This window comes from Athene cunicularia (genome assembly GCF_003259725.1).
Source record: "Athene cunicularia isolate RWA chromosome 3 unlocalized genomic scaffold, athCun1 chr3_part1, whole genome shotgun sequence".
In the NCBI taxonomy this organism is placed as follows: Eukaryota; Metazoa; Chordata; class Aves; order Strigiformes; family Strigidae; genus Athene; species Athene cunicularia.
Genome location: NW_020799097.1, coordinates 100,115,260 through 100,141,689, shown reverse-complemented (window position 1 = coordinate 100,141,689; position 26,430 = coordinate 100,115,260). Strand labels below are relative to the sequence as shown.

Here is a 26,430-nt window from a genome sequence, read left to right as displayed (position 1 = left end):
CCGGGCCGGGCCGGGCAGGGAGGGGCAGGCGCGGGGCGAAGGGGGTGAACCGGCGGCCTCAACGGCTTCAGAAAGTCCGGGTTGTGTGAATCGCGTTCATTTTCCTCAAAGTGTCGGCTCCGCGGCGGGTTAGAAAACCCCGCAAAGTTGTCAGGTTTTGGAGGGATTTTTAAACAGGTACCTAAGTCTGCCTAAGCCGAGAGGCGGTCAGCTTTTTGACGGGTAGCTGCGTCTTGCAGAGATACTGGACCAAGCGCTGAGCGCTCAAAAGCCCTGCTGTAAACCCAGCTGTTAACCCTCGTCACCAGGGCTAATCCATACCCCAGTGCGGGTTTAAGGCAGCTATGCCAGTGTAGAGGGCTTGACTTCAAGCCGCGTCCTCCTCCTGGCACCCCCTTGGCTCGCTCTGGGTCCGCCTGCCCGCGCCGGCAGCCGGGGCGCTGCTGCCGAAGGTGAGGCGGGGTAGGCGGGCAGGGAAGGGGGTCGGGGGGCTCCGGCAGCTCTCCCGGGCTGGGCTCGGGCGCGGCACCGCGGGGCTGCCCGGGTGGATAAGCGCTGGGTAACTGGTTACGTAAAGAACAGGCAGCCGAGGAGGAAAGCATGGTTTACGATGCTTTAAGATTATGCCACTCTTGTTTAAAATCTCTCAGATTAGACGCTTGCCCTGCTAAGTATCTTCAGTGTGGAAGTCCAGCGTTTAGTAACCCCAGCGTGGTACCAGTAAGGTCAGTCAGGTAGCTGTGGAGTTATGGAGCATAACTGAGAATAAGCTACACTGTACACCTCTTAATGTGAACACATTAATTAAAACCTGTCTCAAGACAGGGCCCTTCGCTTATGGTTTATGTGGCTGCTGTCTGCAGATGGACCGTAGGTGGGTCATACAGCTATTGCAGGAAGAAAAGCATGAGCTTTCCCACAGCTCAGCCGGTGGCTCCAGATGCTGTATGTGATCTTCACAAAGAGGCTTAAGTTTTCAAACTGTAAACTTAGCATTCTTCTTTTGGGTGCTAATTTGAAAAACAATGTGTATTTTAAAGTAACTCCTTTCGCAAGGACCAAACTTTAACACTGGTATTTTCCAGCACAGGGAAAACTCCCACATAGCCTCATCGTTCTGCAGTGAATTGAGACGGAGTGGGGCTTTGGGCATCTCCAGTAAAGATTCTTTCTGATAGATGCTGTAACCAAGGTTTAGTACTGAATAGGAATGTACAGGTTAAAATGTATGTACATCTGTTAAAATGCACTCTGACCTTATGATTCAGTGAGTTACTCCGGCTTTCACAAAATAATTTATCCTCAGTCTGGATGGAGAATGCACATCTCACCCACACACTTTCACAGCACTCAGTCTGGTCTGTGCCACAATATATGAAAAAAAAAAACCCAAATTTCAGTGAACCTGACAACAGGTGAAATATGCCTTTGTGTCTGAGTTTCGAGCTCTTACTTTATATAATTCTACAGATATAAGTATCTGCAGGGAATGACAGTATTAGAAACTCCAGTTTGTGATATTACTGCCCCTTTAATAATGTTGTGTAGTTACAATGATGGTAGAATAGAGAAAGACGAGCTGGGGATCTCTCCGAGTTTTAATTTTGAAAGCCTTTTGTGTCAGAGCCTTCCATCAGATGCTATTGCTGCTTTGTTCCAGCAGTACTTTTTTTTTGTGGTTCGAGTAGTTTTAATAACAGGAAAGCTATGTGTCTGTGTTACCTTCTGAACTCTCATTTAAATGGCTGAATGAATGGTGAAGAATACTTCAGGTCCCTCTGTCCTGACTGGAAACCTGGCTTTGTAGTCTGAAGAGATCAAAGTAAGACATAGAATTGAAGCTGTATTTGATCTACCGCAGCAAGATCTGAGCAAAATATAGGAGTTTTAATAACAAGTTAGGGAAATAGAGCGTATCAGTGTGTTTTAACTTCCTGGCTTCAGTAGATTTAGGTAACAGTCCAGTATAAGTTGTATATGATAGAGTGGTTTTATGGTTGCTATTAGAAAATATTGTTTAAAGTATGAGTGGGAATTTGGCATGAAAGTAGTCCTGTTTCTCAGCAGATGAAACTCATTTGCTCTGATAAGCAGACAAAGTATAAAATGCTACTCTGCTTCATAAGCAGATTTGAGTAACACCCACCCTTTTGCTTCTGCAGATGACACAAAGATTATGTTCTGTAGAGAGTCCCAGCCATTAGCAGAGCTCTAGGCTATTGGGCCCTTCCTTCACTTTTTCTTTAAGATCTGTAGACTGGATTTTCATCTGGAGTTAATCAACACAGCTCTTTATTTCAGTGAGGCAAATCAGGTTTATATTAGTGCAGCTCTACTGTAGATCATGAAGCTGTACCAGTTAGATCAGCTACCTTTTCTCCTCGTTGTTTTGGCCAGTGTTTGAAAGATACCTTTCTCGTTCAAACCTGAACTTATTGCCCAGTTCATGCTGAATTCTTGTTTCTTTACCCCTCTTGCAATCAAAGCGCAGGTGTAAAACACATCAGATAATAGACTTGTTTTCTAAAAGCTTGAAGCTCTAAAAATGTATTACAAACTACACAAATGCTGGGCAGGTGACAGCAGGATTTTTCTTATGTTCTCAGTTTTAAAGAGTTTCATTACAAAAAAAAATCTTTTGAAGGCTCCTAGCTGTAGAAAATGTGACATACCCATGCATACCATAACCATTGCTTTATTTTCAGAAGGCCACTCGAGCTTTTGTTTGGTAGAAATGATACCAGTTTTGTTTCTCTTTTGTCTCACAGCACCGTGTGATATGCTCTTGACTGTCCCTCTGTTATGCTACCTAGCGGTGATTTTTAACAGTCGTGCACATTCACAAATGGCTTAAGTGACTTGTAACTCTCGGTGGCAGGTACACCAGACAAAGAGCCAGCCCATCTCTATAACGCTGAGAAGGCAAAGTCTGCTGGAGAAAAAAACTCATACAGAAATTAGACTGTATGCCAAATGGCAGCATGGTTTTTGCACATTTTGACAGCACCTGCCATTCAGAAGCAGGGTCGGGCAGCAGCAGGAGCTGTCAGCCTGCAGCAGCCTGGCTGGGCCGTGAACACTGCCCTGCTAGGGTCAGACAGGCATTACTTGGCGTGCAAGGGCCTGCTGGGTGCCACAGTGCCTTGTCACCGTTAGCTCGCTCTTAGACACCCCTGTGAGGCTCTTTTTGCTGTCCTTAAACACCTGCAGCTGAAGACTTGACAATAAATAATGTTTCATTTACAGTGTTGGCTCGATGCCCTGTACTTCTGTTATTCAAAACTCCTTGCTACTTGTAACGGGGTCATGTCCCTGGATATATTGTAATCACTGTGATTTTATTTTTTTGTGTGTGTCCAGAAATAGCTTGTGTCCATCACAAGAAGAGAATCAGTATGCTCATAAAGTGAAACACAGGTTCTCTTCTGTGGTCTCTAAGCAGATCTCTGGGTGTCCCCAAGAGTTCTCTTTCTTTATTCTGTAGGAATGAGGAATGCTGCTGTATCAATATCATGATATTTGCATTGCTTTTAAGTTTCTTGATTGAAAGGCTCTATCTACTGCTTTTTCATCCTTAATTGCCTCATAGCAACTTTGGGAGATAGATGTGGGTTCTCAGGCTGGGGTTGTAATAATTTCCACCGAGATTACAATCGCATGGCAAGTAGCTGTAAACACCATAGCCTTCCATGTCACTAAACGAGATGGGAGATTCTAGACAGATAGGGTTCGTTGGGCCCTGGTAAGGTAAAATTCTCTGTATGGAGAGGATAATGGTAAGTAACTTCTCAGAAAAGCGGTGGAGATCAGGGATTTTTTTTTTTTTTTTTTTAACAAAGCTATGATGGACTATATAAATAAAATTGAGAAGGTGTTGGCAGCAGTTTCTTAATTAGAACTCGTTAAGATTCTTCTTTTATAACAAAATTAAAATAATTTTATCACAGGATAAATAGAATTTGGGGTTCATCTATGATGCTGTCACTATTTAATGCTACTTCATGCAGGTATAGCTAGCAGCGTAGCCATGACCACAAATTCTGCCTGAGAAGCTGTTTAAATGTTGCATTAGTTAGCACATACAGAATTAAGAGATGGATGTAGCCAAACCAAACCAGCTTTAATCTACCTATGAGTTGCAGTCCAGGGGGATACTAGATACCCTTTGCTATCTGAAGTACACTGAAAAAAAAAAAAAAAAAAAAAAAAAAAAAGTAACATGCTCTGCAGTTTCACATCGTTTGTTTTCCCTGTGACTTCATGTCTTTTTAAAAGAACCATTATGAGCACAATTTTGGGATGGAGCTTCTCTCATTTCTTTTAGAAATAATTTTCTGTGTTTGTTCCCCTCTGATCTGGCATGTGTGGAAAAAGGTTGAGTGGGCATCTTGCATGAATAAATTGTGTCTCTCTGCTCTCCGACTGTAGTAGTAAGGAACTACCACTCACAGGAAGGGATGGAAGGCATTTCCCAACTCCTCAGCCCAGTTTGTCAGCATCCATTGCCTGGATGACAGTGGATTTCTTGGGACTCTGTCTATAGCCAGCTGAGTGACAGCATCTCCATTGACATCACTGGATTTTTGATTAGGGTCCTACTCATCCAATCCCTTAAGACCTTTCTTCTTCTGCTCCGATACAACTACCATACCACAGGGACCACTGAGAGTCACTACGGATTGTCAGTAGTATTCCTGGACTAACAGACTGTGAAGGCAAATGCAAACCACAGGAGACTTATTCAACCAAGGGCATACCTTTATAGAGGGTCCAGCTGTAGTCTTTTTTTTTTTTTTTTTCAAATGCACATTTCCCACCCTCTGCCTATTCCTTTCCTGTCCTGGAGAGCTTTGGAAGCTGGGGACTAGGAAAAAAATCAATGAAAAAGGAATTTTTTATTCTCAGAAATTAATCTTTTACAAGGCAAACAGGTCCTGCTGATTGACCTGTGGTTTACCAGAAAGCAGTCCTGCTGTAACAAGCCTTAGCAAGTGGTGATCTAGCCTGAAAGAGCCTGCAGGAGACTGATGTCTGTCAGGTTATATGAACAGCCTCCAGCTGGCCAAAAAACAGCCAGAGACAAGCTATGGAAACATATTACCTTTGCTAGGAAAATAGCTAGGAAAGGCTGAAATCCTGTTGTAGGAAGGTGGAAAAGCAATAAAGCATATGAACTTTGATATTTCTGATGTTTCTTTGGTGCATTCTCTGGATCAAGAGGAGGAAGTCACATGGGGAAATATGGGAGAAGGTAAAAAAGTGGAAGATGAGGTGAAATTGTACAGAACATGCCATGAGAAGAGAGTGGAGAAAGCTGTAAAGTATGTGAGGAGAAAAATGCAGGAGTTGCCAACAGTGTGGGGAACAAAACTGAGATTTGGAGAGAGGCAAAAAACTTCTTTAGAACTAAAGCTAACAGGAAACTTTTACATGAAAAAGACTCAGAAGAACTTACTAGCAATCACTAAAAATTGCAGAAACCCCTCAGAGGCTGTGTGTGAGAGAGAGCGAGATATTAACATAGCTAAGGTGGTAAATGTATGCTTAAAACTCTGTGAGGTGGTTGGCCAGACTTGTAATCAATGGTGTGTGGGGAAGGTTTGACTGCTAGCCAAAGGTCTAGGGTCAATGAGGCAAAAGCCTTGAAGCCCAGATCTGTTTTTGGAGTAGAACTTACACAAACCACTCTGAAATTGTGCTTGAATAACACAAGAGTAGTTCATCAACTGGATTATGTCAGCTCCCAGGATGGCCTCTTACAAGGAATCCAAAAAATGGACTGACTGTACAATATAAAGATCTGTATTCAGATGGGGCAATGTCTCTTCTTTTTAATAATTGTCACATGAATATTTGCAAAGTGTAAATTTGACCTTTTCCCCAATAACAAGGTCAGGCTGAAACTTTTGCCTTCCTTTAGTTATCCACATTCTGCCAACAGTCCTTTGAATCCTTCCTAATAGGAAAGCCATTTTGAGTCATTTAATGATTAGCCTGCATATGAACTTTAAATTAAAAACAGCAGCTACAATTAATGGAGCCCACAGTATCTTCTGCAGGCTGCAAAGACCAGTAGTGGGAAGAGTGGTGGCTTGTCAAGCTTGCTAAATAGAGATGGCCAGTTTCCAGCTCTCAGAAAGAGGAGATGATGGATGAGAGATGGGGAAGGAAACAATCTCATACAAACAAGACTCCCTTAGGAACAGCCAGCACAAGCTCCCACTGTGCATGAAATGCTTGCATGTGATTTTCCTTCATTTGAGAACAGGCCATTTCAACTGCAGGTATGGTGCCTTCCTTACTTTATACTCCTCTCATGTGGAAGCAGATTTTTCAAGTACTGTATGGGAGACAAGTGGAAGGCCCATTCAGAGTCTGTGGTATTCATGTTCCCATAACAAAAGCAAATCTGACTGTTACCAGTGCTTTATGAAAGCTCTGGGACAGGGTGAAGCTCAGGTTCAGCAGGCCTTGCTCAGACAAGTTATCCAAAATATTTTTCTAACTGACTGTCCTCTGCAATACCAGTGCTAGGTAAAATGGTTCTCCTCGTGCAGAACTACTTACTTTGAGGGAGACTTGCAAGATAAAAACATAAAAGCAGTAAGAATAGCCCAGGACCATGTGAAAGCCAGGGCAGGTCAAATTAGAGCCCAGATCTCCTTGCTGTCTTTCCCAGTTCTGACCACTAAACCCCCCTCTTGCCTGGCTTCTAATGAAACAGCTGGTGAGCTAGGCATAGCTGGAAGGACATTCCTCAGCTTCACAGTTATACTGCCTTATACTGCTTTACCCCTAATGCCACTGAAGTCAGCAGAGTTAAACCAACGTGAGACCAGGTCATAGCCAGAAGAAGTGTAAAATAAGCTAACCCTCCGATGGTAAAATACAGAAGGGCATGCTCACCTTCATCAGATGAAGGTGCAAATGGAAATAATAATGATACCTTAATTGATCAAGTACCTGTAAAAACTTATGAAAGATTGCTGTCATCACATAAGGTGAAAAGAAAGAGGAAACTTTTAAATCATTTACAACAGCTTGTGGTCTGTTATGCTGCTCACTTTTGCTATCAGGGCTTACCTATGCAATATGTAAGGGGTGAAAAGGAAAAGGGCTTAAGTTTTAAGGATCTGCATCCTTAATAATGTGTAATGGTGAGTGGAGGCCACCATGTATCAAGATCCAGGTACATGTTAGGATGGTGGGATTATGGAGTTGAAGCTGTCAGCACACCAATTCCAACCTGAGTTCATTCACTTGTCCTGGGCAAGTCAGCAGCAGGCAGCCAGAGCACTGTGTGGTGATTTGAATGCTGCTAGCTGGAGTCACCCTGGCAATGAAAGCAAATGAAAAGACCTGCTGCTCCTCCTCCTCCTATAGAGCACAGAAATGAGATAGGAGCAAGGTGACTTCCAGCAGCTGCTGACTATGGCTGTTATCATAAGGATAATCACAGCTGATACTCCAGGGTGAAAAAATTCACTAGAGCGATCTCTTACATATAAGCACTGTAAAGTAGCAAAGGTGTTAATGTTTAGACAGTCTCAGAAAAGTGCCTGCTGCTTTACACACCTAGGTAGGATCTATGTCCTGTGGAAGTTTTCAGCCCTTTCATGTCTTCCTTCTGAAGAAACTGGTATGGCTTGCTGGGAGAGGTAGGACAGAGGATTAGAGAAACTAGTCCTTTGATGCAGTTTGGCAAGCTTCCTGATTCTAGAAAAGCCTAAGCATTAGACTCTGAAATAATTTCAAACTTGGGATACTGTACAGACTATCCAGGGTTTTGGAGCATTTTCTTTTAATGGTGTGACATTTTTACATAATGTGAACATTTTTGAAAGAGAACAAGGCTACAATACGGCAAGTGATAAAGGCATGAAAAAAACTCAAGCATTCTTCTCACCTGGTGAAGTCAGTGATGGTCTTCCAGGCACTGAAGGCAGAACCCTGTTGACTACTGCTCTTCTAGGGAGCCTGGACGCTTGTGGCACTCCACTCTAGTGGGAGTACTGGGTACTTATGAGATGCTGGTGATTTGTATTGTCACTAAAGGGTCTAGGCCCCAATATAGCAGCTTAAATCAAAAGCGTATTTTTCTTCCTTTTATGTCTGTCTTTGTGTTTGTGTCTCAGTAGTGAGAATTTGCTCAGGCCCTGCAGATTTGGGCTCTTTAATCCATTACCCTCATGTTAACTTTTGACACCATGTCCTGATTGGGCTGCTGCCAGGAGTAACCTTTTGGAAATCCCAGCTGCAACCATTATTTGTGCCACCTCTTTTCCCTGGGGGCTAATGGAAGGGAGCAAAAAGGCACGTAAGTGTGCTGTGTGAAGAAACAGATGCTGTTTTGCTCCTATTCAAATCCCTAGTGCCTGCTTTGGATTCCATTGTGTTTAAATACAAATACAATAGTTAATAACTTTGTTCCGTGCACTGTCCTCTTGAAGTGACTGCCTGAAAGGATTGGCTAGATGGGGAGTTAATTCCATCTTTTGCTGAGCTGATTGGTGCAGTTTGTTCTGCCTTCTAAGTATTGAGTAACTCCCCAGCAGCAAAAATTAAAAGTAGTAACAGTTTAAACCTTGGTATGCTGCTACTTCCCTCTCAGCCCAGCCTCAGTTCCCTTGGTGCTGGTGGTAGCACCTAAGGTGTGCTCTTCCAGCATAGCTAACACTTGGACTTCAGCTTGTAGAAGATGGTGTAGCCTCTCCTGCATACAACACATTTGCTAAATAACAGTTAAAGCTCTGCCTGGCCTTGTAGCTAATGCAGCTATTGCTCCTGCCAGTACTATCTAAGTATGGATGCGCTCTACTACTTATGCTGCAAACCTACCCAGGTGTACTGGGTTTGTATGGCAAGGTTTTGATAGAGAAGGGGGGAGGGAGGGCGCTACAGGGGTGGCTTCTGTGCGAAGCTGCTATAAGCTTCCCCCATGTCTGACAGAGCCAATGCCAGCTGGCTCCAAGACAGACCCGCTGCTGGCCAAGGCCGAGCCCATCAGCAACAGTGGAAGCACCTCTGGGATAACATATTTAAGAAAGTGGGGGGAAAAAAACATGCACAACACTAGCAGCAGTCAAAAGAGAGGAGTGAGAATATGTGAGAGAAACAACTGTGCAGACCCCAAGGTCAGTGAAGGAGGGGGAGGAGGTGCTCCAGGCGCTGTAGCAGATTCCCCTGCAGCCCGTGGTGCAGCCCATGGTGGGGCAGGCTGTGCCCCTGCAGCCTATGGGGGTTAACGGGGGAGCAGATCTCCACACTGGAGCAGATGGATGTGCCTGAAGGAGGCTGTGACCCCATGGAAAGCCCATGCTGGAGCAGGCTCCTGGCAGGAGTTGTGGCCCCATGGAGCAGGTTTGCTGGCAGGACTTGTGACCCCATGAGGGACCCACACTGGAGCAGTCTGTTCATGAAGGACTGTAGCCCGTGGGAAGGACTCATGTTGAAGAAATTAATGGAGGACTGTATCCCGTGGAAAGTGCCCCTTACTGGAGCAGCAGAGAAGTATGAGGAGTCCTCCTCCTGAGGAGGAAGGAGCGGCAGAGACAACGGGTGATGAACTGACCACAACCCCCATTCCTTGACTCCCTGCACCACTTGGGGTGAGGAGGTAGAGAAACTGGGAATGAAGTTGAGCCTGGGAAGAAGGGAGGGATGCGGGGAAGGTGTTTATAAGATTTGGTCTTATTTCTCATTATCCTACTCTAATTTCATTTGTAATGAATTAATTTTCCCAAGTCAAGTCTGTCTTACCTGTGACAGTAATTGCTGAGTGATCTCCCTGCCCTTATCTCAACCCAGGAGCCTTTAATTACATTTTCTCTCCCCTGTCCAGCTGAGGAGGGGAGTGATAGAGCAGCTTTGGTGGGCAACTGGTGTCCAGCCGGGGTCAACCCACCCCCTGGGTCACTTATCCTGCCCTCCTCTCTAAGGATCTCCTCCTGGGTAGAATGTGGCTCCCAGAAATAGTTTAATTCCGTATGTTGAGTTTTCACATGTACGGTTGCTGCAAAGTCGTGCCCTCCCATGAGGATTCAGACAGGTGAGCTCTAGCCCCAGCTCTTCTGTGTGGGCAGGAGAATGCTTTCCCAGCCTAACCTGGAAGGAACAAGGTATCCTTATAACTTGACTTCAGATGTAAGAACTGTGACTGTCATTTTAATTACATGGTGACAAAGTTCAAGGGAAACTGTGACTCTTCATCCTTTGTCTTGCCCTCTGCATGAGTTGGCTGCTATGGGTGAGATTTCTCAAAGTGTGCAGCAACAATTACTTCCAAGTGGTTAATCCAGTAGCACTTTTAGGGGAACAAGAGACTCAAGGGGTGTGTGGGGGAGAACGTTCTTGGCTGAGGTGTGTTGATGATGGCACTGTTCTTTTTCTCTCCCTCCCTCCCCTCAACCCACTCCCAATGAAGACACAGCACTATGTCACTGGCATCCTGGTTCAGGTGGAATGAGCCCCCAAATCGCATTTCCCAGAGGAACCCCACAGAAATGGTGGTTGAGACGCTAATGATGGAGCTGAGCTGGCAGATCAAGCAGGCAGAGAAACAGCAGCGAGAGCGGGACAATGAGTATCGCAAGATCAAGACTGGGGTGGACTACGGCTGGCTGGTCAGCTATCCAAAGCAGAGCTATGATATCAGCCCAGGAGAACGGCTGCAGCTGGAGGATATGTGTACCAAAATACATCCTTCCTACTGTGGGCCTGCCATACTCAGGTACAGTAAAAGATGTGATGATACAGACCTTTCCTTTCACCCTCTCTTCGTTATGATATGAGGAGGGAGTGAGAGTTGTTAGGACCAACAGAACCAAAACTTGGCATCCTGTATCATAAATCATGCTGGGACAGTCTGTGGGAGAAGGGAAATCTAATGTTTTAAGTCAGTTTATCATGGTATCATTTCCTCCAAAAAGTTACTAAAGGCCATTTCCCTCTGAGACTGGCTTGAGTACTTTATGCTCCTGTAAAGCCAGAGAAGCTTTATCTTGCTTGATTAACAGTTGCCATTTCAGTACTGTGATGTGCTTCAATCTCCTACTCGGAGTAGAGCCAACTTCAAAGTTAGATCGCATTGCTCAGGGCCTTGTCCTATCCATTGTTGAATAACTCCAAGGGTGGAGATCCCACAGCCTCTGAACAACCTGCTTTGGTGTTTATCCAGTCTCAGTGGAGCCTTCCTTCCTTGATTTAAGCTTTCCAGCAGGTCTACTTAGGCACTTGTCCCATGTCCAGACTAGCCAAAAGGTGCTATTGTGTTTTTTAGCCTGTGAGCTAGCGATTCCCAGAGAAAGGAGGGACTGCATGCTTCTCCCTCCATGCCCTTGACATGGACTAGGATTTAGGTAGAGCATGCAGTGTAGATGCAGACACAGCCTCTTGGACTTGCTGTTGAGCCTTTCAAGTGCTAGACAGAGGATTACTGTCTGCCAGCTGAGTAATCTGTGAAAATGCCTTCAGAAATGGATGGAAGCCTGCTGTAGCATCCAAACTGAAATGGAGGGAGGTGACTGAATGGAGGGAAGTGATCTTACCCCTGTACTCAGCACTGGTGAGGCCGCACCTCAATGACTATGTTCAGTTTTGGGCCCCTCACTACAAAAAGGACATTGAATGACTCGAGCGTGTCCAGAGAAGGGCAATGAAGCTGGTGCAGGGTCTGGAGCACTGGTCGTATGGGGAGCAGCTGAGGGAACTGGGGGTGTTTAGTCTGGAGAAGAGGAGGCTGAGGGGAGACCTCATCGCCCTCTACAGCTCCCTGAAAGGAGGTTGCAGAGAGCTGGGGATGAGTCTCTTTGACCAAACTAAGAAGCGATAGGACAATAGGGAATGGCCTCAAGTTGTACCAGGGAAGGTTTAGACTAGATATTAGGAAGAATTTCTTTACAGAACGGGTTGTTGGGCATTGGAATGGGCTGCCCAGGGAGGTGGTGGAGTCCCCATCCCTGGACGCATTTAAAAGTCAGGCTGAGACAGCACTGAAGGATATGGTGTAGTTGGGAACTGTCAGTGTTAGGTTAATGGTTGGACTGGATGATCTTCAAGGTCTTTTCCAACATAGATGATTCTGTCACTCTTTTCCTTTCGGTGGAGCTGTTCTAAATTAAACTCTCTTGCTTAGCACAGTGCAAATGAGGATCAGTGACTGAAGTCCACCTCAGTCAAAGCAAAGTTGTGAAATGGGCCTTTATAATTCACTTTCCCTGTTCCAACTTGTTCTTCAGTTGGGATTAGAAAGAAGACAGTCCTGGTAGGCCAGATACAATGGGGTTCTCACTACCCTGCAGTCCCTCACTGCATGTGCTGGCACGTTTTCCCTTCAACAAATGAATCTACGGCTCTTGAAGTATAACTGTAAGAGAGCTGAAAATAGCTGGTCCTCTGTCTTACAGTGGGGGTGGCCAGGGAAGGATGCCAAAGCTACCTCTCTGGCCCTCATCTTCCCCAGGACTGAACCTTGGAAGCAAGCTGGCACAGGGCTTTGGCTCTTGCAAAGGTTGCCATGGTGGCAGAATCAGAGATTTGGGATCTGTCAGTGGCCAAGTTCTCTCCAGTGAAAGTTTGCTGGGAAAAGCACCTGCCTTGTATTTGTGTAACTCCAAGCTATGCTGTAAACAAGCCACGACAAAACCCTTGGGGTTCAGAGTTATCTTCACCATCCCCAGGGCCACTGCGCAAGGCCTGTCTGGCAAACAGGTTATTTCCATGACAGCAGGCTTCAGTTGCTGGAGTTGGGAGGCCCCAAGGTTCATCATCACCTTTAGAAAAGAGTATTATGCTAAGCCATATACAACTTGCTGTTGCTTTGCTTTATTTAAAAAAAAAAACAACCAACACTGAGACAGATCATGCCAGATGCATGACTTCAGTGCAGCTTGTAGCGGCTGTGCACTGTTGTTCAGGATTCAGCATACTGTTGACAGTAGATAAACACACTCAGCAACACTGGTGGGCTCTAAGTGGCATAACTGAAAAAAGGTAAAACCATCCTCTTATAAATTGCCTTACAGTATGATTCAGGAAGTGACATGTTTTTGTTTCATACTGTGGAGTTTGCACAGCTAGCAGAACCGTGTTAAAAAAATGAGGCTTGCATAATCTTTGTGGTTCAATTCTGTGATTGAGAAGGGAACGGCATAGCCACAGAAACAGCAGAACTGGGTTGGGTCAAAGGTCTGTTTGATGTGATGTGCAATCTGTGTGTGAGATGGTGGCCAATAGCATCACTCTAATGAAAAAAGAACAAGGCCTGTGTGTTACTGTGCCTTGTAACTTGGAGACTTTTGGAGCCAGAAGTGATCTTTCTGTTCATAATTGCTCTATGTGGCTTTTTCTTTCAGTAGTTTGTTTAGGTTGTGGGGTTTTGCTTTGCTTTTTGAACACATGTAAGCTTTTAGCATTTGTGGCACCCAGTGGCAGAGTTCCACATCTGAACTACATCTGTGCTGTAGAAAACTGTAGAAAACTCTATTTTGCTTGTCTTATGTACTAGTTTTATTTGACAGTCCCTTCCTCTTGTGTTGGGAATGTGAACAGTTGACCCCTCTTCTTTTCTACCTTCTAACTGAGAGCCCCGTGGTTCAGAAATCTTTACTGCTACATAGAAACAATGAAAAAAAAAAAAGGGCCTTGCCATGTTAGGAGCTGAAAATGTACAGGAGAGAGGGAGCATGCAATCTAACTAAAAGACAGCCAAAATTGGATATATTCTCCTCTCAGAAAGTGCAATAACATGGAGATTTTAATAACTCCCCCCAAACTGCACAAGATGAGTATAATAGGAATTAAACCGAAATCTTCACATTTCCACTGAAGTACTTTTAATCAGAAGATCATTGCACTACTGATGTTTTCTCTTGAATATTCTGTGACTTTCTAACATGTAGCAACTTTTAGAAAAATCTTCCACCAAGAAAAGATCTACAAGCTTGCATTTGGAAATTCAAATGCAGAGGATGTACCTTACTGAAGCCCTTGGTTCTGTCTGAAATATTAAGCTTGATCCTCCCCCTTCCATCTTAGACATCTGAAGAGCTGAAGTCCTTTTTGATGTACTCGACAAGCATGTAACACTTAAATAACACAAGTAGCATGTATTTTGCAAGACTGCAGCTTGTTTTGTCTGTGTCATGCAAGGTCTCCTTCTTTGTGAGATTCTGAGCTCAAAGCCAGAACAAAACATTTTTGTATGAGTTGTCAGAGATGTCACTTTATTCTCCAAAGGTCTAAATGATTATCCAAATGGTCCTTTTCTGTGGCTACAGTCACATCTACTGAGAGGCACAGTTTCTACAGATTTGTGTCTTTAGATGTGGAGGAGGCTGGAAAGGAGCACTTTTAAATTTTTTTTTTTTTTTTTTTTTCCCAGGTCCAGTTTGCCTGTTCTATTTTTTGGGTCAATAGAAACTTTTAAGTCCCTTGACATTCTGGAAAGATTCAACTACACTGCAAATATCATCAGATATCTGGAGACTCTGATTCACCTCATACAAATAAAGCTAATGCATTCAGGTGTAACTTAGCGTTTGGTTACTGGGGTGGAGATTGTTGACTGTATTTAAAATTAAATTCTGCAGACGCTTGAAGGAAGTGACAGTGATTTTGGTGAGGCCTTCAGTACCTAACTGCCATGGTTAAACTGAACGAGTAGACTAGGAATTAGCTTGCTTATACAGAATGCTAAGCTTTTTGCCATCTTTACTTGGAGCTTTAGCTCTAATCAGAGCTAGTTTGGTCTGTTTAATTTCTTTCAGTTTCAGCAAAAGTGAAACATTGAGTTTCTGTCCTTCTCTTCCCAGGGAATATTGAAATGTAAACCTGCACTTTGGCGATCCGTTATTAATACCACAGGCTAGGCACGGTAATTTTCTAAGGACTGTGTATGGCTGAAGCGGACTTCCTAGTATGTTTGAATGTAAGACAATGACTGAAATCAGAGATGGATTTATTTACAATTATGAGCTTAAGTTTGAGGTGATGTGACATGAGTGCTGCAGTTAGTGTGAATGCAATAGTCCTTTGGAAGTCAAGTAGCCTTCTCTAGCAAAGTTGTTTACAATATAACCAGAATTCCTGCTCAAAATACAGATTCAGGAATCATCAGCTAATTATTAACACTAAGCACCCCATGTTTTCTTCAAATGACTAAATCTACTTAGAGGTCCCAGTTCAGACAGGCACTCAGGAATACACTGAACTATAAGCATATTGTTTAAGACCACAGACTTCCATTGGATTTAACAGGTCTTTAAAGTTCAGGCTTTACTTAGGAAACCTACAGAACTGAGGACCTACAGAATAACATAGGCAGGTGACAGCACTTTGAAAAAAGCAGTGCCAGTATGAGCCAAGCACAGCCAGATTCTTAAAATCCAGTGGCCCTATAAGGAAATGGAAGGTCACAATTTAACACATTTGACCTGTGATTAAAACACAGCTTGGACTGGGAAATGTCCTTGTCTATATGTGTGTATATACACGCTCCCCAGGCTTCTGTGCTGGTTCAAGAGAGGAGTTTTGTTGACAGTCACGTCAAGACTGCATGACTTGCATAACTTGCAGGTTAGCTGCCCGTAGCATCATAACTTGTTTCACAAATAAGGTAGATGGGTGTACTTTTCTGATGAGTAAGGAAACCCTGCTGAGGGATTTCTAGATAACATTGTGCAGTTGCCTTGTTTGAAACTATTCCATGCAAAAGTGTAAGGACATTAACCTGTACTAGAAGATAGGTGAGGCTTGTGCAATTTTGTGTGCTGAATTCCACTGAGTAACTTTGTGTGGAGTTTGCTTCCCACGGCACAAGCCCATATTCCTTGATTCCAGTGTTTTTACTGTTTTCATATGTTGCTTGTTTTGTGCAGACAGCACATCAACTGGCTCTCACTGATAACTGGGGAAGATGGCTTCAATTATACGTAGGTTGCTGCAGCAAACATAATCTATTTTCTGACATGCAGACTAGACCTCAGCCCCTGATAAGTTGTCCACCCTTTCTGCTGAGAAATACTTAGGGCATGCACACCTTTTGGACTTCATATGTGGACTGTCCCTTACACAAAAACGCTGGTACTTAAGTTAGATAGGCATTAATAAAGAGGTGAAGTTAGTTCATCCTACTGGGGGAAAGGGCCCCCTTTCCCTCCTCCATCTGAGTAAGAGTGGCTTTTCTTTGAGTGACTGGCAGTCTGCTGGATTGCTTTCTCTTTGTTTCTTAGACCTGCTCAAATCCATATGAAGTAGTTGTTGTGTTGGTCCTGTAAAGCCAGAGGTAAATCTTAACAGCAAAAGCAGAGTTCACAAAACAATTCTTGCTGCTCTAGCTAAGGAGAGTGAAAACAGGCAGATGGCTATGAAGGTGGGAAGTTGCACTGATTTTAGAGCACTATTTCAGCTAGATTGGTTGGGAGTGTTACTAGCAACAGAGGGCATTAGCATTAGAGCTCTGTGTGCAGGGGGTAAATCTGCTGTAGTAGCACCCATTTTCTCTCCTGTTCCGAGACAGTCACTGGTCCAGTAATAGCCTGACACATGCTACTACCTGCTCTGAAGCCACAACCCAGCAGTATGACATCGCTGCCTCCAGTTTTAGAGGCTGTGTAAGGCCTTTTGGCTGCACAATTGCCCATACAAAAGAAGAGGATGTATTGATAGATATGTAGTATGACAGCATCTCTCTTTTAAAATACACAATGGAGATAAGATAATGGAATTACTCGTTCAGTTCACCTTGCAATAAAAGTGCTTTGAAAGTGCCTTCCCTGTTATAATAATAATGTGAAGACTTGGGTTTTGATGGACTCATCTGTCCATGCTTCTGACTAGGATAAAGGGAAAAATGTATTTATTGTGAAAACTGGATTTCTGGCTCTTTGATAGTGCAACTGAAGTGCCTCATCAGAAGGCAGAAAGGATGTTTGCAGCGTACAGCAAATCTGTTACCATTGCTGTGTGCTAACCCTCAGCAAGACCTAATCTCTTGCTCTTACAGGCTCTGTACAATTCAGTTGAGCATCACTGTTTAAGTACTTACTTATGTACCAGTGTGAACTACAGTGCCTCAGAGGCTTTTTGCATGCAAATGTTCAAAGTTTAGAGGTTTTTTTTAGCTTACATTAAGTACAAATACCTGGATTTTAGTGAAGTAGTAGTTTAGCTCTGTGTCTGCCTGTAGATACAATTTTTATGTTAAGAACTGAGTATTTTTTAAAGAGTAGCCATATTACCATCTGTCATAAATGCATACTATTATGGAAGAACTAGAATATCAACGTGACCAGTGTGTGAGCCTTGGGAGTGGATCCCACACTCCCCAGGCTGGGAACCAAATCACCCAACAAGGTGTCAGGAATGGTATGTTCTCTGCTTGGCCCAGCTCATGACCCACTCAGTGAGTTCAAGGGAACTATCCCGCTCCTGCATCTCATCTTCCTCATCTGCAAAACAAACAGTGGCAATTCTTCACTTCCATGGTATTAAGATAGATTAATACACAACAAAAAAAGTTGAGCTCTTTGCTGAGAAGGCACTGGAGTAATTCACAGTTGTCTAATTGGATACAATGTTGTGCTGTCAATCAAGGTGCTATCAGCCAAGCCAGTCCATTATCTTAGAGAAATCCATAGGAAGATGAAATACCACTTCACTGAAATTTAAATACTGAGAGACTACCAAACATAACAAAGACTTTTACAGGACTTTTGTTCTCTAGCGGCCATTGGGTAATGAGAATTGGAAATGGGAAGTCTAGTGGGACTTGCCCTGGTCTGTCCTCAGCTTCTGGTAAGCAGCAGTTCAGGGACTACTTAAGCAAGGATTTGCATTTGGAGATCACATTTAATCAGCAGCAATGGGGACATTTTCCACAAAGTCGTCCAATCAATAGCTTAAGAAACAAAACGATAGCACTGAGTTCTGATTTAATAGGTGTTGTGTGAAAACAGCACTTCCTTCTATTTCAAACTTGCCACCTTCTAGCTTTGTTTGGTGATCCCTGTTATTTCTTGTGCTTATGAGAAACGGTGATTCATTGCTTCCTTACATTCTTTGTCTTGCTTGTAATTTTAGAAACCTTGAGCATATCTTCATGGCCCCTCCCTGCTGTTGTTCCCTTCAGTCCAAGGAGTCCCATTTTGCAGGAGAGTGCAAGTTCTAAGCCTAGCACAGTGACTTGGCAGCAATCAGTAATTTGATGGTTTTAATCAAAACTGTGCCTTGATTGTGCTTTCAGATTCCGGCAACTTGTTGCTGAATATGAACCAGAAGTGCAGGAAGTATCCCGGCTCTTCCGCTCTGTCCTGCAGGAAGCTGCTGAGAAGATCAAAGAGGAGGAAGAGGCCAAGAAGCTTGCCAGGCAATGGAACACAAAGAACAAAACCAGCCTCTCCTTAACAACATTTAAATCTCGGTCCAGGATTTCCCCATTCATCAGTGACATCAAGACCATCTCTGAGGATGTGGAACGGGGCACCCAGCCCACCAGGAGGGTTTGGAGCATGCCAGAATTTCGGAATGCCAAGGATTACTGACTCCATACTTAATAAGGTTTTTAGACCGTGATCTTTCAAAATCCCAGTTAACACTTTTTTAGCTCTACTGTTTCTTCTTTGTTCCAGCTCTCTCTTCCTGCCTGTCTCTCTCTTGAAAGCTGTGTCCATAGTAACTGCTGCTGATGCCCACGGTGTGCGACGCAATTTATTATCAAACGTGCTAGCCTTTCCTTTAATTTAGTAGCTATTCAGTAACCTTAAGGGCAAGGCTCACTTACTATCTCATTTTTATTACTGCTTTCATGTGGAAAATGAATTAGTTTTGTGATGTCTGTCTCTTCCCTTTTCCCCCCAGCCTGGATGTAGTTATCTATAAAAGCTTTTGGCCTAAGCTAGTGAGAGCTGGCTGGACCAATCTTGCTGAAAGCAAGACAGCCACTTATGTGAGTAATGCTTGCAGGATCAGACCTGTGAGTTAAAGCTAGTATCTGATTTGGAACCAAACTTCCTTTTCCAACTAATAACCTTCCTCAGTGCTACAAGAAACTTCACAGGTAACCTCAGCACAGGTCTTGATCAGCATTCTGCTGACAATTCACAATCCAACCTGAGTAGAAACAGACCCAAGTTTTTTGAGCTGAAAGACCAGTATTATTCCACAGCAACCAGTTTATGCATGCTCATGTTTCTTGGGTGTTTTCTCTTTGGTGCAGGCAGAACCCCCTGAACCTTGCACCTGCAGAGCAGATAGAAATTAACAACCTGTCGTGTAGATACACAAGCACATACATCAGTGCTGTGTCAAATGCTGTTCTTGGTCCTCAGTGTTTTGTGGTGCTGAGGTAAGTGCCCCACTCCACATCCCAGTAAGAAGTCAGAGGGCTGAAATTAATGTTTATGGCTAAGTCTGAAAGAGTACTGTAGTATCAATGTACAGAGAAGGGTAAAGGGAATCAGCATTCATATACTGGGCCCTTTGTACAGCTGCAATAGTGGAGATCATTTTAACAGGCTGCTGCTGTGAGTGACTGAAGGGCTCTGGTAGATGAAGGTTTGTTCTCTCAGTCTTCTCCCATTAGTGCTCAGACAAGAGCTTTCCGGTATCACAGGCTGTTGAGCGGTGAGTTGATACTGTTACAAAAGAATCTTCAGTGCAGACTGAGTAGCTTGTAGGCCAGTATGGTTCTACTGAGACCTTGAAGAAACAGGAAAGTGCTGCTGAGGAAAAGCTACTAGGGCCCTAACTTAGCATCTGCAGGGAAAGCTCTCACCAGCATAGAAAGAGAATGGCATGATGTGAAAGTCATGGGTCCCACAGAGAAGCCAAGGGCTAGGATGTTTTGTGGTGACCAACAGGAGATGGGGAAGGAAGTGAGGGATTTCCCTGTATCACTGGATTTTGGGGAATCATCCCAGTGGGGTACAGCTTCCTGGAAGACCCTGTAGCTTTGTTGTTCTTTTGTCCATTTCCAACTCTTTTCCCTGGAGATCTTTGCAGCAGCATGTGGGTACTACAGCCAAGATAAAACCCTTTGAAGCTGTGCCAACTCTGGGAAGAATTCCAGTACATGAAATTTATCCTAGAGTAGAAATATGCAGTTTCTTCCAGAGATGGGGGAGGGCAGCATAAAACAAAGATCAAGATCAAACCCTTAAGAGATTTCTAAGACTCTGGGATTCTGGCTCTTCCTCTCTCCCCTCTGGGCTATCTAAGATTGAAGACAAGGCTTTCTTACTAGCACCAGGCTGTAGTTTCTAGTCTCTTGGTAAACACTGCTGCCAGCAACTCACCTAGGGACAGAAAGCAGAAGCTCATTTTTAATCAAAAACTCAGGGCTTCCAAATACAGCATCCACTTTGGGACAGACTATTTCAACTCTAGGTCAGTGAGGGAGAGTTTAAAGCCTTCTGACAATCAGCTTGGTGTTTTTCAGCTGTATGTCCTTGTGAAGTACTGTGATTGTGTATATGAAGTAAAAATAAAAGCTTGGCATACTTAGCATAGCCTTAGCTGTCTAGAAGATGTGGGATCTCTAGCAAGTGATCACCACAATTTGCAGAAAAAGTATCCTGTTTGGAAAAAAAAAAAAGTTAACCTTTTTTTTTAATAGATATTATGGTACTGAAGGCTGAGCAGAGTTCATGAATTTAATGCTACAGCTCTGTAGTACTTTTATTTGCACTCATGTTCTATTTGACACCTTCAGTATTGACTGTATTGATGCAATATCTGATGGACTGCTGGGAGAGACGGGACATTCTGACACACTGACATAAAGCTCTTTGTTACAGTACAGTGTCTGTAATGTGTTCAGTCTTTCTTAAGGAGAACCAGGAGTAAGTAACTTTCCCACACCAATGTACAAAGCCAAGGAAATCACCTGCAGGGTGTTCACAGCAGCCTGGGATCATACTGTGTTCTTCATGAGCAACCTCCAGCTAGCAGATACCATTCTCGTTCAACAGCCAACAAAGGGAGATAAAGCTGACCTTTGGTCAAAGCCATGTACGCTATGGAGGCCAGGCTGTGGCACTGCCTGCAACAGCTGTTTTGCCTCAACTTACCTATCATTTCTATTTCCACAACAAAATGTAATCCAAACTTTTAAACAGTATCATTCTCCCTGTACTACTTCTGCAAGTTACACTGGGCTCACAGTAGTATTTGACAATAAAGGGATATTCAGACACCGGGCTATGAGGTTTCTATTCTTACTAAATGCTGTCTAATACTCTTAAAGGTATAGAAGTAGTACCGTGTTTGCCTGGAGCCAGCTGGTTGGAGACTGACCTTCTGTGTGTGCACCAGCAGGTACAGAAGCAGAGCTGGGGAGGTGGTTAGGATGCACGAACTGCTGCACTGTGCTTGTGGTGCTCATTTTTCTTAGGAATGCTGTAGACTGAACCATAAATAATCCTTTGGTCACAGCATGAGGGAACAACTATCCACTCACGTTTGCCTTGTCCTAATTCCACATTTTCTGTAGCTAAATTAGCATTTTAGATCGAATGAGGTGCATGCAACTCCTGATTGTCCCCACTTACTGTGCCATGTCCCCATAGCACTGCGCAGGCACACTAGACTGCTTTTGGATTAAGCTAACCCAAATGATCATTACTGCTGGCTCATGGACCATACGCTGGACTAACACTGTCTGAAGTAAACCCTCATGAAACTTGCATAGTGTGAACGTCAGGTCCTCACCAACAACTGACTCTAGATCTCTGCTCTTCCTGGGCTGTGCTAGTGTAGAAAAAAAAAAAAACCACAACCAAACAAAACAACAAACTCCACAAAACATTTCTACACAGCTGTGATGAGACTCTCTGATCTGTTTTCAGCTTCTCCTGAGACCTAAGTCCAGTGTCTTAATTCTCTAAGAAGAATAAAAAGTGAAATAGCAACACAACATCATTACCAAACAAACAAGTAAACTGAGCAAGAATCATTCTAAATCCTCAATCATTCTCTCAGAACTCAGCAAGGATTTTGGTATCAGCTCAGAGCGTTGCTCTTGCCCTGTTGCTGGTAGTGTTATGCTGTCCAAAGGACATTGTTACACCAAGGAAAAAGCAGTCCTAGACTCACTATACACTCTAATAAGTAATGGCAAGACCTCTATAGTAGCTCAGCTGCACCACTCAAGCTTCAAGGAGCTAACACTCCTCAGTCACTGCTTACACCTGAGGGAGACTGTACAGCCCTGCTTCTACGGCATCTGTAGTCGAGCCTGGCCCCCAGGCTGTGGTAGCCGGCAGAGGTGTGCAGGTGAGGCTCCTCACCCCTATCAGCATATAGTTCAGACAGCTATCATGCCGTGGGGAACTGGAGTAAGCTTCGCAGGAAATACCTGTCTGCTGAGATTGCCCTGTTTATACATTTCATCACTGAACCTCAGAAAATTAAAGCAAAGCTGTGAAATATAAAAAATATTTTGTACTTTCTGTCTTTAATTGAAGATCTCCTGAAATATAATCTGTCCACATCCAGCCAAATATAACAGCTGTTGTACTGCCCTACTATGCACTGTGCATGTATCAAAGGAGGAAGAATGGTAAACAAAAAAACCCATCCTCTCTCTAGAGGCTACAAATGCAGCCACCTAGCTTCTATCTTGCTACCTCTGCCAACACATCCCCAGATTTCAAGTGATAAATAACCAGGATTAAACAACTGCAGAGGTCTGAAATTCTCTGAAGCTAAGTGGTTTACAGATACAACCTTAAATTGAAGTCTTCATCAACATGCTTCCAAGCACGTCCTACATTAACCAGTATTACCACAAAATGAGAAGATAGAAAGTGACCAAATGGATGTTTTGTCTCCAGATACTTTTGAGTCACTCCTGTTGATTCTGTATTTGCTCCTGGGTACTAGAACACATTAATATTAGCAGATGGCCCCAGATGGCTCAGGGGTCCCTGTGCTAAGCATCATACATACAAAGCATGCATATGTTAAACAATAGGAAGCAATTTTTTCCCCACAAAAAATATTACTGAAGTATGGATTGCATTGCTCAGCATGTTCTGGAGATCAGACCGATGAGTGGTTCCAAAAGGGGACTATGGGAGTTCAGACGGTTAGTAAACCAGTGGTCAGCATACAGTCTACAGCCACCCCTTGTCAGAAGCTGTGGACAAGCAAATCTCTCTGTTGTTACTTACACTACTTCCCCAAAACACTGCTACAGGGCTTTTCCAGGAACAAAACTGCATACTGCTAGGCTTTGACTGGATGGCCATTCTGATACTCCTGTGCTCTGCAACACCTCTCTGATAAAGGACATTGTGCCACTTTTGCCCAAAAACTTTCTGAGAAGCACTGGACTGCATGAGTCAAAGCCTTTTTAGTTGTGCTCTGCAGTTGAGGAAGGGCTGTTAATGCTCCCTCAGTTCCACCCACCTGTGCCGGGCAGAGACATCATAATCTCAGAGTCTCCCTTGCCCTGGTACTGCCGCTGGTGCCGTGGGCTGTCAGCACAGGGGACCTCTTGTTCCCTTTGTATGATCAGACAAGCCACGTTTCAAGCTGGCTTACTGCAGAAAGATACTGTACTGGCCCTGAGAGTTGGATCTTGGGCCCAGGTCTCCCAATGACTACCATTTATTTTCTGTGCAGTTGCTGCACAAAGATATTCTCAAACTAAGGGAAAATCTTTGCTGGATGAGATCTTAATAAACACAACAGAAAGGTGAGGAAAAGGGCTACAAGAAGCACAGTGAATTATGTGGCCATTTATGGTTATCTGTGTATATTGTACACTTCATAAAATTATACATTCTTAGGGTCCTGGCTAGATTATAGATCTCACCTCTATATTTCAGTCACAATTACATTTTTCCTCTACCAAATAAATCTAATCTGATCCAGCAGCAGACACTACAGAAGTGTGGGAAAGAGCATGTGTGTTTTCTACATCAAGAGTATCTACTCTTAGAATGTAACTACTGTTCCACCTGTACAGTGATCACAATGCTGTATTCTCAGAGGCCTACGAGGTCACAGGCCATGTGCAGTACCTTTTCCAACCTTATTCTCTGCAGTGTCAGGGTGCCTAAAGCAACAGATTGCACCTAATTTAGTCTGAGGACTACTTAAATAACCAGCTGTGGTATGAAGCAGTGACAGTGAAATACTCTTCAGGTATTTTTTTCTATATTCTGTCACTGGAGGTCTGGAATTATTTAAGAGATGGAGAAGAGCAGTGTGCAGTTTCTGAATGACTCAGCAGCTCCAGGTAGGGATGGTGGAAGAACACCTGGTCCTTCCAAGTCCCTACTGGCTCTCAGACACTTGCTCGTGTTGCATTCAGCTACTTAAAGGCTTCCTTCTGCCTTCAGCATGCAAGCACCAGCAGGAGAGACTATTGCCTGTCCACAGCACAGCCAAGACCAAGAAACAAACAAACCCTGGATTAAATTCATAGGACAGAAGTAAAAAATGTTCCCGATAAACAACACATAATTAGGTCTTTGCCAGTTAATTACAGGGTTTCAGAATAATAAAGTGCAAAGCCAATGTCCAAAGGAAAAAAAAAAATAATTAAATTTCTGTGATAGTCCAGCTGGACAGCAATGCCACCTGCCGGCAGATTTCCCAGCACTGATTAATGAGGAAACAGGCAGCAGCTTTCTAACCAGGCCTCTCCTGACAAATACAGATTCCTCACTCTCGTGCTAACCTTCCTCTCACACCACTGAACCAGAGAACGCTCACAAATGGAGAGCAAAAGGAACGTTAACTGTAGCATTCCGTGCCCTAAGACAGCACCAGTGGCCAGCATGCAGGTATCAGAACAGTTGCCATCTCAAACACTGCCTCTGTGATTGATGTACACTAACCAGACTGGACATTAACAATGTTCTTCACGGTACTTGAAAAGGCTCAAAACATGCTTCCTTAAAGCCCTCAGCACCATGTCCTGCTCTTACCTCAGAAAACACTGGATGTTTCATACTGTGTGTGAATCACGATTTAAGATCAAAACTGAATAGGCAGGAAAAAAGTGCCTGTTGTCAACAGCCAAATAAATCATTATCTCTGCACTGGACAGTAATTTGGACGATTCGATTTGCTCAAAGATGGAACTATAAGGCTGGGTATTTGCCAATAATTTTAAGAATTGTCTCTCTCAAAAGCTTATCAGCCTACAGCTTCAAATATAACCAAGTTGCAGATTGGAGGATTTTCAGGTATGTCTGGGACGTCATATCCTTCAGGACTCACTACCACTTAAAATCTACCCATTTCATGGAGTGCCCAAATGAAAGTGGAGCTCCCAACCTTGAAAGCTGAGAAAGAACTCTATAAACTTGTTTCTTAATATGCTCAGCAAAGATGAGTAGTACATTTAACACATACAACAAACCGTATCAGAGCTCCATCGAGTGGTCAAGGCCCCCACCCGCACCTCACCAGGGAAGAAGGTTCAGCAGGCAACCCCAGGCAAGTTATTTCAGCCTCTCTGCTTTTCTGCCACATACAGAGTTCACTCAGTTTCCCCTGCTGCAGAGGATGACTGGGAAGCTCATATATTCCTGCAGCATAAAACATCCAAGTACATCAAACCAGCACAACTTGCCTAAGTTTAAGCAGAGTAAATACCAAACAGGTATCAAAATTTGCAGGCCCTGCTCAGCACTGATGGAACAGCTCAATGGAGACAAGTTACTTCCAAGACAAAGTGGTATTTGCAAGTATTGTCTCATCTTGATCTCTTGTACATTTTGGCATGGACAAAGGAATGAAGTTCAGGCAAATTATAAAGGAAACAAGAGTAACAAAGAATTGCATTGCCCATGAAAACTGGCTGAATCATTTAATTACATCAACCGTTCTTTCATGTTTGGGTTTTTGTCTGTTTTCCCTGTGTAAGAAAAGAAACTTATGTAACTGTGCTCCATCTCCTTCTGATAGCTTCTGGGACTACTACCAGTTGTATCAATTGCGGAGAGATCTTTAGAAATATCTGGTTCCTTTCCTGCTTCATGATAATTACTCACTAGATCCAAGAGGTCCAAACGAGCACCTTCCACCACGGGACTGATGAAAACCACACAGCCATTTCACATTTATGCCTGCCTAACTACAGTACACAAGCAGAAGGCAGGGCAGTGGTAGCAAGGGTTCAAAGAGCAACAGGCACAAATCTAAAGGGACCACCAAGTCTTACTAATCCTGCTGCTTGTGGCACAACTTTTTGTAGATGGGATAGAATACTTGTAAATGGGAAAGAATGGTGCCAAGGAGGATGGGCATGGCAACAGCAGCTCAGTGAATATATCCTTCCCACCCCTGTGACCTCTGCTTCTGGAATTTCTGTTGTCAAAAAAAATTCAGTTGAGTTCTGCACGATTCCCAGATTGGAACACAGTGCACAGACACAGAAAGTGGGTATGAGAGGGAAGACTGTCACACCTGTCTCTT

The 26,430-nt window shown here is 43.7% G+C and overlaps 1 protein-coding gene across 2 annotated transcripts; it reads left to right on the top strand.

The window, feature by feature from the left end:
• The first annotated feature begins 311 nt into the window (after positions 1–311).
• On the top strand, positions 312–22,424 carry RD3 (retinal degeneration 3, GUCY2D regulator). 2 transcript variants are annotated; one of them, XM_026844244.1, is made up of 3 exons: positions 312–452; positions 10,424–10,729; positions 18,242–22,424. In XM_026844244.1, the coding sequence occupies exons 2-3, from the start codon at positions 10,434–10,436 to the stop codon at positions 18,537–18,539; spliced, it is 594 nt and encodes a 197-aa protein (XP_026700045.1). In that variant the 5' UTR covers positions 312–452; positions 10,424–10,433; the 3' UTR covers positions 18,540–22,424. The 2 variants fall into 2 exon arrangements, with proteins under 2 accessions (XP_026700045.1, XP_026700046.1); XM_026844245.1 differs by having other exon boundaries at positions 337–448; positions 10,414–10,729.
• The last annotated feature ends 4,006 nt before the right edge of the window (positions 22,425–26,430 follow it).

Bases quoted from the DNA above. Each gene is read 5' to 3' on its own strand.
- RD3 (XM_026844244.1), top strand. From the start codon at position 10,434: ATGTCACTGGCATCCTGGTTCAGGTGGAATGAGCCCCCAAATCGCATT. The intron at 10,730-18,241 runs GTACAGTAAAAG...TTGTGCTTTCAG, and splicing joins TGTGGGCCTGCCATACTCAG to ATTCCGGCAACTTGTTGCTG.